The sequence below is a fragment of the Strigops habroptila genome, chromosome 2, assembly GCF_004027225.2.
Source record: "Strigops habroptila isolate Jane chromosome 2, bStrHab1.2.pri, whole genome shotgun sequence".
Classification (NCBI taxonomy): domain Eukaryota; kingdom Metazoa; phylum Chordata; class Aves; order Psittaciformes; family Psittacidae; genus Strigops; species Strigops habroptila.
The window spans coordinates 92,633,146-92,645,933 of record NC_044278.2 but is presented as its reverse complement, the minus strand read 5'-3'; the positions used below and the strand labels follow the sequence as shown (position 1 = coordinate 92,645,933).

The following is a 12,788-nucleotide window of genomic DNA, read 5'->3' as shown; positions in this document are numbered from 1 at the left end:
ACTCTTACCACAATATAGATGGCTGAGTTCCCATGCTAAGAGTATGCCAATTTTAATTAACAGAGCAAAAGGCTTGTTCCCAACGGCGTAATGGGAAACAGGGCTACCGGGAAGACAAAAAGCAGAAGATTGCTCCAGCTTAACTGGTGCTTCTGAACAGCTCTCTTCCCTTCAGCCTGGTACTTAAATGTAGTCAGAGCTCAGGTTAGCAGCCTGTTAGGATGCTGCCATCTTCTTGGTTTGTTTAAATTTTGGGTCTCCTTTTGCCTAGCTATTTTTGAAGGGTATCAGATTCTGCTGTTTACAAATTAATTTCTCCAGCTCATGCTCTTCTTTCCTTAATATTAATTAGTTTAGAGGAACATATTTCATTAGCATCTTTGATTAGCCCTTGAAGTTTTAGCGAGTGAGATGTTGCTCCAACTCTCTGAATGTGGAACACCTATGGACACTTTGATATGCTGATTTCCTTCTGAAGAAAATGCTTTTCTCTCTGGAACATTAATTGGACTGTCACCTCTCTGACTTCCCCCTTTCCCTGCAGCATGGCTTATGCTATGTTCTGCATTGTTATGACTACAGGTTTAATATTATGAAAAACACCATTCAGACAATATTTTGATAGTCTGGCAACTCCAGATGCTTTGCTGGGTTTCCATAGAGATGCTACACAAGGAATTAACGTATATGACTGACTGGACTAAGTTTGTCTTTAGTCAGGTTCAGAAACCTGAGTCCCTTTCTTGTGACAGGGACGCTTTACTAAGGTATTACTTAATTGATGTAGTAGGGTGTTTTCTGTATTCAAAGTCAGGGCACAGTCTTGCTGAGAAATTTTGTTTGCTTCCACTCTTGTAAACATCTTTTCTAATACTGAAGCTGAGTTAGCTTTTCATCGATCAGTGTGCTGATCTGGAAAATGCAGTGTCTTAAGCTTCCACCCCTTTTTTATGCAAATAATGAGAACTCCCACATGCACCATGTCATTCTTTTGCCACCCATAAGGAATTAGAACATCCAGGTATACCTCCAAGTTGCCAGATATTTCTTTACAGAGCTTCAACCTTCTCAAATATATTCCAGACTTTCTGTAGGAGTTCTTACTCTTTCTGGTGTAGAAATAAATTATTTTTGCATAGGTAGAGCAACACAAAGTCTGCAATGTAAAACCTCAAGTTCCCAAAATTGTTCTGTGCAATCTCACTACTCAACCACTCATCTTTCATGTAAAAAATATATGTGCTTTATGCTTGGTTAAGAAGACTATTAATTTATTTAACTTCGATATGCTTTGTACATCAGGGAATCTTATGCGTCACTTGATTCTTTCTGTATTGTGCGCTGGCTGAGGTCCAGGTAATGGAAGAAAGGGAGTGAACTGGGAATGCTGAGAATCTAAAAGCATGGCTTGCTACAGCTTGAGCAAGTACTGTACCTGAATTGGTAACATGGTTTTGTGTTGTGTAGAGTAGCGGAGAACTTGTGGGTTTCTGCTCTTTTTCACCACTTCTCAAGTGAAAGTCACCCACTGACCAGCAGGACATTTTCCAAAAATGCATCTACTCACCTTTTGAGATCATGGAGTGAAAGAAAAAAACACACTTTATATAGTCTGTTTCAGCAGTTAGTCATCATCACTCATAGGCCAAAGCTTTTTCTCCAAGGTTAAGTAGCTGTCTTTGGTAGCAACATCTTCCCCTGCCAGAGCTAGCTGGTTGTGCTGTTAGCAGAGTAAATCTTAATGTCAAATGTCTCTTGAAGCACTCTTTCTGCTCTCACTTCAGTACTTTCATGCTTTCCAAAGCTGTACATAGAAATAAAGTTGCCTCTTTCCTCTAACTGTATTCGTTTGAGTGAGCGAAGACTTGAATAGATATGCCTGGGACTGCACGTTTGGAAACTGGTTCCTGATCATGACAGTGAAACTCCTATTCTTGACACTTGGTTTTGTTGCTGCTTGTGACTTTATTTAACTGTACTTTTTTAAAACTGTGAACAAAGCAATGAGACTTTGAAAATCTTGTTTATAAGGGATGCGATTGGAAAAATAAAATTGCCCTTGCTGGAATAAGAAATGTCAATGTTGTGCAATTCTGCTTCAACTAAAGGCAAGCAATTTTTTTTCAGTGCTACAAAATGCTTCAGTCTTTCTGCTTCATTAAGAAATCTGTTGCAAGTTTGCATTGTATTAAGCATGAAGAAAAATTCCTTAAAATAATGTTTTAAATTACTCATCTTAGATTTACAGATCCGGTAGAAGGATTTGCAACAATTCAGTGAAGCAGTTGCATGCTGGTGAAGTCCAATAGTATGTGAGTCTGTGTTTTAGGTGCTTTACAATGAGGAAAGAAAGCATAGCCACTGTAAACCATAAATATGCAAATAACAAGAATTGTTTGCTTAAAAATTCCTCCCAGCAAATGTCTTGTCCAGACAGAGGCTCTGATCCTCTGTCCCATTTCATTCTGTCTGTCTCCGTAACCTTCTGTTCCACCTGTGATGTTTTTAAGCCGGCACATGATAAAATGTGTAGGCTAGATTCCAAAGGTGGAATAAAAACCTGTATTTATTTTTATGGAAACACTAACAATTCTATTTGGATTGGATTTCTTCATAGCAAAATCCATGAATTATTGAACAGATTGGACTTGAGTTTGCCAAAGAGTGATTCCTGTCAGATTGCTAATCATGGCCCAGAATCTACAGCATGGGTAAGCAAAACCATGGCATGTGCTATATTTTCTATCAGCTTTCCAGGTGCTGTCAATAGTGTAATATTAGAATATTCTAATTGAGCTTAATTGCCTAGACAGAACTCAGCGAGTGCCAAGGACTCTTTCTGGGTGAATGAGATTGTCTACATTGTTTCTTACACACTGACAGAATATCTTACATAGTAGGGGACTGTCTTCATTATTCACAGTCCTCTCTTTGGTAAATAAGAACCAGATTTATATTCTAAGGTCAGATCAGAATCTTAAGTGTGCTCTGAGCTTTTATGAAATCTCAACTAGTTCGTGTCAGCAGATGCTTAACTGCATTGAAAATCTAGTCAGAAGAGAAGCTTATTCCTCACTGCACCCTAAAAGTGATTCCATAGACTGCTTGGGGACTTTGCCCCAGTTTGAATGAGCCTGTTAAGTATCAATGTAACTAGGAAATAGATAAAGTACTGCTTAAGTTTCATTATTCTAATTGCCTCAGAAAGGCTTGTCCACATATGATTCATGTCTAAACCACTTTCCTCCTAATGTAAAAACTTTCAGTGATGGATATTAAGCCTGAGACAGAAGTATTTTTCCTTTAGGGAGGTTCGTAACTGGGGGAAAGACAAAGAGCAGGCAGCCAAGTGGGCAGAAATTGTTGTTACAAGCAATAGTCCTTTGTCAGCAGAAACTTGGAATTATCCAACCTGGGTAGTCCTCAGTTGTGTACAACCTTGAACAGGTTTGAACAGAACCAACAGCTGAGTAAAGAGAGAGAAAGCTTTACTTCCATATTTCCTAAGAAGCCTTGGAAATGCATAGGATCCTCCTGTTACAGAAATGGCTGCAAACAGAATATATGACAGCTCTGTCTTGCCTCTAGTATTGCTTCCTGCTTTTCATTGCATGAAAAGGTAAGGTGATAGAAAAATGATTCTTTTCCCCTTTGATTCCTCAGGTAATTTTGTGTCTCTAAGAACCCTAAAGAAAATTTAGCATGTGTAGGCAGGTATACAGTTTGAAGGAGCCAATCTCTGCCTAGCATTGTTGGGCTGAATGTCAATTGCAAGGAGGGTGGCTTTCAGAATGTACTTTGTACTCCTGGGTGAACAAGTAAGATGAAGGATTATGGGAAGGAAGAAAATATGTCTTGAAACAACTTCTACTTACCTCTTGAAGCATCCAACATCCCCACTGAAGTGGGGAGCTTGTTCTTTGGTAGGGAAAACCCAGATCTGCAGCCCTTCATATGTTGTGAACATTGAACTGCAAAGACAACCAAGCTCATGTTCTCAGGACTGAGTTGGACTTCAGTTTTCTGGTGTCTTCATATTTGTACAGAAGTGGGTGAATGTCTGAGGGAACACTGAATTCTTTCAGGTGTACAGGTCCTACTTTTAGTCTTTGCCTTCTACTTCACTTAACGATATGTGCCTTTGTCATATCAGTTTTTGAAAGGTTTCTTTATGTTATGCCAAATTACATACCATAGTTCATCTTTGGCTTTACTAGTATCCAAGCAAATAAAATACGTCGTTTATCTCTACTGTTCTTTAATACTAGCTGATATTATACATGTCTTTTGAATGGCAGCATTTCTATAGCTTTGTGGATCAATTCATCACTTGCTTATAATGCAGCAATGCAGTTAGCAAAATGTCTTCCCAACCAGCTTGGATGAGGTACGGCCTATAGGCTTACACGCAGCCTCTGTGCTCTGTGTGAGGACCCTGAAGGACATAGCCAATGAGTTGTTGTCTAAATAAACTTGGCGTACTACCAAAATGCTAAACCAGTGGAAAACCTAAACTCTAATTTTGATGTTATCGTGGACCTGTCCCTTGTCTAGAGTAATTAAAAGATTCAGGAACAACATACTTGAAATAGTGAAGTGTGATAAACTTAGGAAGTGCCTGACATGCATGCTAAAAGGGGGGTGGTGGATAAATATATGATTTTTTAGAAAAAGTTTGGGACAATGTGAAGTTGATTGATTTTTTTTCACTCACATAATTTCTTTGGTAGTTGTATTCATTTAGCACACTTAGTTCAAATATTAGTGTTAAATATTACTTGATGTACATGAACAAATTTAACTTCTTTGGAGTGACTCTGTCATTGTTGACTTCTCTGGCCTGCTTATTTAATCAAGCCCATAATTAATTTTAATCCTGTCTTTCAAAGTGTTACCAATCCTGTGTAGATTTTTACTGTCTTCCAACTTGATTAACACACACTCCACACAATTCTCCAAGCCGTTACAGAGAGTAATGAATAGTATTGGACCTAGAATGAGTCTCCCTGGACACATGCAACAACTTCTCCCAGCTCAAAATTGAGCTATTAATAATTGCTTTCTCTATTCAGTCTTTTTAACAAATTATGTGCCTGTTGTTTTAATGGTGTCGGTCTGCATGCATATATCAAATTTCGAGAACATTGTGTAGACCTGCAACAAATTCCTCACTAAAGTCAAACTTGCACACTTCTTGTATTAAATTATACTGGCTCATCATTTAGTGTGCTACACTATGTCCCTGCTCAGTCTTTGGACTTTACAGTGTAAGGTCCTAAGGATCCTATAAGATCCTGATGGTAGGCTGGCTCTTTGCTAACTACAACTTGTGAAAGACCCGGGTTAGTTATTGTATGGAAAACCTACTACATAGTTGAATGCATTATTCATGATGTGTAGTTCAGATTTTCAGTTTTCTTGGCTGCCCCACAAATAATATAGCAGTTTTGATTTCTCAGTTTCTGTTGCCCTACCTCCACAAATGCCTTTCCACAAATAATCCACAAATAAGAAACCACAAATAATTCCTCTCTGTTACCAGGCCTCCATTCTGCTTTGTTAGCTTGGTAATGTTTTCTTTCTTCCCAGAATACGCCATCTCACTATCATATAACCTGATTGTGCTTTCTGACTGCTTAGGGCATGTTTATGCCTGCCACTGGGACACCAAGTAGGATGTGCTCTGGCTACCTGGTTGTGATGTGCAGGTGGACATTGAGCCAAACCAAATGACCGAGAGAATTTAGACCACTTCTTGTTTAAATTCTAGTCTTGAGACTAATCTATTTTTTAAGTAACTGGAATCATTCAACTGGTTCTGTTTTCTTAAATGCCTGTATAACAATTTGGGAATAAAATTTTGGATTTTTTCCCCCTTCTCCCCTCACCAATATGTTTATATTCTCAGCTGAAAAATAGATGAGAAGCCATACTTATAAGCAAGCTCTTCAAGAGGATGAAAACAGAAGATTAGAGGAAATGAAGCAAGAACAACGGAGGAAGGTAATTATACATTAACGGTTTACATCATTTGTATCGTTTGCATTGTATCGTTTTTGCATGCTGTGAAACCAATTAAATACATTGATTACTTGTAGCCTACGCACAGAGCTTCTCTTTAGCAAAAGTGATTCAGTCACTGTTTTCAAGTATTGTGAGAGAGATGAGCCAAGCTGTAAAATTTTGACGGGGACAGGACGATTACCTTCTGGGATCAAGGCTATTTACATCTGAATGACTGGCTCTGTTCACCTCTCCATCTGAACAATTGTGCAGAGAATTTTTTGACCATGGCACCTGATTTCATAGGCTAAGGAAACCAATCATCTCCTCTCTTTCAAGCAGAAGTAATCTTATGAGATTCTGAATATCATTCATGATATTCATGGTGATCTCAGACTCTGAATAATCTTTTTTTTCTAGAGAATTGAGGCTTGCATACTCTGTCTTCCCAAAAGGGGATGTGGAAGCTCTCAGTTTTGCTTTTAAGTCTATGTTCTTCTCTGCTCCCTTGCTACCCACCTAAATGAAGAGTTTTGTGTTGTCTAAAAAACAGGCATGCCATAACTGCAAGTCTGAACTCCACCTTCTGCATATGTAGCACACATTGCCTGACATGTGTCTGAACCACTGTAGTCCCTCTGGCATAGATTTGGGTGCCATGTCCACATAAAGTTTACTACAGAAAGCGATGGCACTGTGCTGCTGTCTGCCTTGCTCCAGGTCTGACTGTGCAAGTATGGGGAAGGCAGCATTCAAAAATCATATTAGCAAATAATTTGAAAACATATTAGCAAATACTGAGCCTCTTGCTATGCCTCTGCTGTTGCTAACATCCAAATTAATGTTAAACTACTTCCCCAGTAGCAGAATCTTAACGCAACAAATTCCACACAGTGAGCTTCTACTACAGCTGGACAAGCCCCTCTCATGGATATATCTTTCTTTAAATGTCTGGGACAAGTGTCCTCATTTCATAGTATTCTAGCAACCAGGATTCTGGAAACAAAAGGTGGGGGAAAAACGAGGCTTTCCCGTCAGATGTATGCTTATTCTCAGGAACTATACAGAGGAAATATTTTTGAAAGCCAGTCCTGATGGGTGTAAGGCTGGTAGCTGTTGTATTCTTTACATTAATTGTTCCATAGAGAAAATAACTACAGATGTGAATTAGCATGCCCCTTCTTTATGAAGGTTTGGTTTAAAGGACTCATATAGAGCTTTAGAGTCTTTACCGATTTCCACACATTGCTAAGAAGGTATTGGCTGCTTCTAAAGTTGCTCTTGCTTGGCACACAGTTCCAAGCGCTCCTTGCCTTCATAGTTGCTATGCGCAGAGTAATGCACTGCCTATTGCGCAGAGTAATGCACTGCTTACAAACCTACTCTAAATAATGTGTATTTTAACAGCTCCAATAATCATCCCTCAGGTATATGTTGGCTCATTTCCACTTCAAACTAATATTTATTAATGTAATTGTGAATTGTGTCATGTGTGTACCTCCTAGCACAGTGTAGCTATAAAACATCTGGGTATTGTAAGTTGCCCCCACCCCCTTTTTTTCTCAGAGGATGTTTTAGTATGTATTGCTTGATTTAGAAATTTTCAGTATGCTTTGAACACCACATCATACACACACCATATATTTTAGAACATTACTCCAAGAGAGGACTCAGCATATTGGAAAGTCAGATACTGGGTTTTAATTTTCAGGTTGAATGGTTATTTAAAACAGTGAAAATTAAGGTTGGCTTTTTTATTTCTTAATCCTGTTTCTTCTTTTAGGGGGCTAGACAAATATTGATACACAACACATTCACAGATATTGATTTTCTTCATACATCTATTGCATAGTTTTTATTTAATGTTCCACTTAAATTGATTTTTTTTTTTTTAACTTTCATGGTTCCATTCAGTTATTGAAGCTTTTCTCTAACAGCATCATTTTATTTTAGTTTCTATTCCTACTGCTGCTCAGTTGCTATGGAAAATATGAAAGATGGGTCTGTTCCTATCCCTTGCCTCTCACCCTGCAAGCCAAATTTTCTTCGCAGAAAAATCAGCAACTTCAATTCTTGGGTGCATTGCAGAGAGCAAGAGCCAGACAAACAAGCACACATGCAAAGCAGAGTAATACAAGCTGTATGACTTTCCTTCGCAGTTCTGACTAAAATTGCACAAGGAAACTCTCCTCTAAAAAGAATTCCCTTTGACACTGTTTGTATACTTTAATATTAGGTAATGTAAGAATGGTAGGCTGCTGCAACACTGGGAGCTTGCACACTGTTTCACCACCCCAAGAGAATCATAGAATCATCGAATCAACTGGGTTGGAAATGAGCTTAAAGACCATCAAGTCCAACTGTTACCCCAGCACTGCCAAGTCCACCACTAAACCATGCCAATGAGGGCCTCATCTACATGGTTTTTGAACACTTCCAGGGACGGTGACTCCACCACTGCCCTGGGCAGCCTGTTCCAATGCCTGATCACCTTCTCTGTGAAGAAATTTTTCCTAATATCCAATCTAAATCTCCCCTGGCGCAGCTTGAGGCCGTTACCTCTGTTCTGTCACTTGTTACTTGGGAGAAGAGACGGATTACCTCCTCACTACAACTTCCTTTCAGGTAGTTGTAAAGAGCGATAAGGTCTCCCCTGAGCCTTCTCATCTCCAGACTAATCAATCCCAGTTCCCACAGCTGTTCCTCATCACACTTGTTCTCCAGACCCTTCACCAGCTTTGTTGCCCTTCTCTGGATCCACTCCAGCACCTCAATGTCTTTCTTGTAGTGAAAACTGGACACAGGATTCGAGGTGCGGCCTCACCAGTACTAGTACAGGGGATGATCACTTCCCTGGCCCTGCTGGCCACACTATTGCTGATACAGGCCAGGATGCCATTGGCCTTCTTGGCTGCCTGGGCACAAGCTGGCTCATGTTCAGCCATCAATCAATCAATCAATCAATCAGCACCGCCAGGTCCTTTTCCACCAAGCGTCTTTCCAGCCACTCTTCCCTGAGCCTGTAGCATTGGTGTTGTGGCCCAAGTGCAAGACCCAGCACAGAGCTTTGTTGAACCTTATACCATTGGCCACAGCTCAGGTACTATTTGCCCTTCCCTCACCCTTGGGGGAGCCCCAGAGAGCTGGAGGTGACACACCCCTGTTCCTATCTTGTCCTTGCACACCATGGAGGCAGGAAGTGAAGGGCATGTCTCCTTAAGCAATCCAAGAGGTTCCTCGGTTGTGTGGAAGACAACTTCCTCTTTCAAGTAATAGAGGAGCCGACAAGGAGAGGTGCCATGCTTGACCTCGTGCTCACCAACAGGGAGGGACTGGTTGGGAATGTGACCCTCCAGGGCAGCCTTGACTGTAGTGATCACGCGATGTTGGAGTTTGAGATCCTCAGGACAGTGAGAAGAGAATGCAGCAAGCTCACTGCCCTGGACTTCAAGAAAGCAGACTTTGGCCTCTTCAGGAACCTCCTTAGTAAGGTTCCATGGGATATAGTCCTAGAGGGCAGGGGGGCCCAAGACTGCTGGTTGATATTCAAGGATCACCTGCTACGTGCTCAGGAGTGTTGCATCCTGACTAGAAGGAAGCGTGGCAGGGGGCCAGGAGACCTCCATGGATGGACAAGGAGCTGCTGAGGAAACTTAGAGGGAAAAAAGAAGCTTATAGAACGTGGAAGCAAGGACAGGTGGCCTGGGAAGAATATAGGAACATTGTCTGGGGAGCTAGGGACCAGGTTAGGAAAGCTAAGGCCCAGTTAGAATTAAATCTGGCAAGGGATGTGAAAAATAACAGGAAAGGATTCTATAGGTACATAGCAAAAAAAAGACAGACTAGGGACAACGTGGGCCCTCTCCGGAAGCTATCGGGAGAACTGGCTACCATGGATTTGGAGAAGGCTGAGGTTCTTAATGACTTCTTTGCCTCAGTCTTCACTAGCAAATGCTCTGACCACACCACTCAAGTCTTGGAAAGCAGATGCAGGGACTGTGAGAATGAAGACCTTAGGCCCACTGTAGGAGAGGATCAGGTCTGAGGCCATCTGAGGAACCTAAACATGCACAAGTCCATGGGACCTGATGAAATCCATCCGCGGGTCCTGAAGGAGCTGGCGAATGAAGTTGCTAAGCCTCTGTCCATCATATTTGAAAAATCATGGCAGTCAGGTGAAGTTCCCAATGACTGGAAGAAGGGTAATATAACCCCCATTTTCAAGAAGGGGAAGGTGGAAGACCCAGGGAACTACAGACCAGTCAGCCTCACCTCTGTGCCTGGCAAAATCTTGGAACAGATTTTCCTGGAAAACATGCTAAGGCACATGAAAAACAACAAGGTGGTTGGTAACAGCCAACATGGCTTCACTAAAGGGACATCCTGCCTGACCAATTTGGTGGTCTTCTATGATGGAGCCACGGAACTGATGGACAGGGGCGGAGCAGTTGACATCATCTACCTGGACTTGTGCAAAGCGTTCGACACTGTCCCGCACGACATCCTTGTCTCTAAATTGCAGAGACATCAATTTGATAGATGAACCACTCAGTGAATAAAGAACTGGCTCGATGGCCGCACGCAGAGAGTTGTGGTAAATGGCTCGATGTCCAGTTGAAAACCTGTAATGAGTGGTGTCCCTCAGGGATCGGTGTTGGGACCGGTCCTGTTCAACATCTTCGTCAGCGACATGGACAGTGGGATGGAGTGCGCCCTCAGCAAGTTTGCTGACGACACCAAGCTGTGTGGTTCGGTTGATACGCTGGAGGGAAGGGATGCCATCCAGAGGGACCTTGACACACTCGTGAGGTGGGCCGATGCCAACCTTATGAAGTTTAACCAAGCCAAGTGTAAGGTCCTACACCTGGGTCGGGGCACTCCCAAGCACAGCTACAGGTTGGGCAGAGAAGAGATTCAGAGCAGCCCTGCAGAGAAGGACTTGGGGGTGTTGGTTGATGAGAAGCTTAACATGAGCCAGCAGTGTGCACTTGCGGCCCAGAAAGCCAACCATATCCTGGGCTGCATCAAAAGAAGCGTGACCAGCAGGTTCAAGGAGGTGATCCTGCCCCTCTACTCTGCTCTCGTGAGACCTCACTTGGAGTATTGTGTACAGTTCTGGTGTCCTCAACATAAAAAGGACATGGAGGTGTTGGAGCAAGTCCAGAGGAGGGCCACGAGAATGATAAGAGGGCTGGAGCACCTCCCGTATGAAGACAGGCTGAGAAAGTTGGGGCTGTTCAGCCTGGAGAAGAGAAGGCTGCGTGGAGACCTCATAGCAGCCTTCCAGTGTCTGAAGGGGGCCTATAAGGATGCTGGGGAGGGACTCTTCCTTAGGGACTGTAGTGGTAGGACAAGGGGTAATGGGTTCAAACTTAGACAGGGGAAGTTTAGATTAGATATAAGGGAGAAGTTCTTTACAGTGAGGGTGATGAAGCACTGGAATGGGTTGCCCAGGGAGGTTGTGGATGCTCCGTCCCTGGCAGTGTTCAAGGCCAGGTTGGACAGAGCCTTGGGCCACATGGTTTAATGCGAGGTGTCCCTGCCCATGGCAGGGGGGGTTGGAACTAGATGATCTTAAGGTCCTTTCCAACCCTTACTATTCTATGATTCTGTGATTCTATGATTCATACTCTACAGGCATGACAGCCGTGTCTGCTCCTGCTAGATGACTTTGGCTGTCTTCCCTTTTAGGCCCACAGAGAAATGCAAACCTGTGGGCTGCGGCAAGGGGAAGCAGGCTGGTGACTGGCATACCCCTTTAAATGTAAGACTGTAAATGTCTGAATCCTGTTAATTTGCAGTTTTTGAGGCACAGAGAAAACTCATGCAGTGCAATGCTGAACAGAAAAGTTAGCTCAGTTTTTAACATAGTGCTGTCACATAAATAAAATGCTGTTGAGAGAAGTTCTGGGAATGACACATGGCTCTATCTGAAGTTAATACCATGTGGAATTAATTGGGTTTGCAACGTAGGTATGTTAATTAAAAGTAAGTTTGTTGTTTGGTTGGTTTTGCACTTTTATTGTTCCCAGGCTGAATTAATGGAATTTAAACAAAAGCAGGAAGAGGAAGACAGGATGAGAGCACGTCAAGATGAACAGAGAAGGTATGATGCAAAAATGCAGAGCACACTGTAATTGAATTCCTATCTGGAAAGGGTCTCAAAATTGCAGGCATTCATGCTTTTAGAAGACAATTGCAGTAAGGATCCCTGCCCTCACCTCTGGTTTAACTTTGCCTTCAAATGAGCCAGTAATATCTGTCATTACAACTGCTCATTATAATGCAGTGTGACCCAGAGTGCCATTTTGACTTTATTTATCCTATCAGGGTAGAATATTGCATAGAGTAGAAACTATTAGTAGTTTCATGGGTAACTACTAGTACAGTGGCTTCAGCTGGGAAGCACTTTATTTATCTATGTATTTATTTATTTTTACCTTGGTTTAGAACGAGCTGCTTTGTCCATGCCATGTTTTGTGGCTGACTGTCACGAAGTTTGACAGGCAGAGCTAAGTGTGGGATTTGATGTTGATACAGGCAGAAGCTGCAGTGCCTCAAGGCCTTCTGCAGCTGTATTGCTTTGCACCCCAGGCTGTGCCCCACTGCCGTGCCCTCTTTGTGCTCAGCGGTTCTAATCTTGCACATCTGTCACTTACCTGACTTTCCATTATCTTGAAACACAGATGTATTCTCAGCTTTGTTTTCTGCTGGCAGAAAGAAACAATGCCCAGGCTCAAAAATAAGATCACCATTTGTTTCCTTTTTTATATCATTAGGGAAAT

General features: G+C 42.0%; 1 protein-coding gene across 1 annotated transcript in view; it reads left to right on the top strand.

The window, feature by feature from the left end:
• The window catches only part of EPSTI1 (epithelial stromal interaction 1), a 51,115-nt gene that overhangs the window by 30,126 nt on the left and 8,201 nt on the right, over window positions 1-12,788 (top strand). Inside the window, exons 7-9 of the mRNA XM_030476558.1 lie at window positions 2,618-2,711; window positions 5,920-6,003; window positions 12,036-12,109. Of these exons, the coding sequence (XP_030332418.1) occupies window positions 2,618-2,711; window positions 5,920-6,003; window positions 12,036-12,109 (252 nt within the window). The remainder of the gene's footprint in view (window positions 1-2,617; window positions 2,712-5,919; window positions 6,004-12,035; window positions 12,110-12,788) is intronic.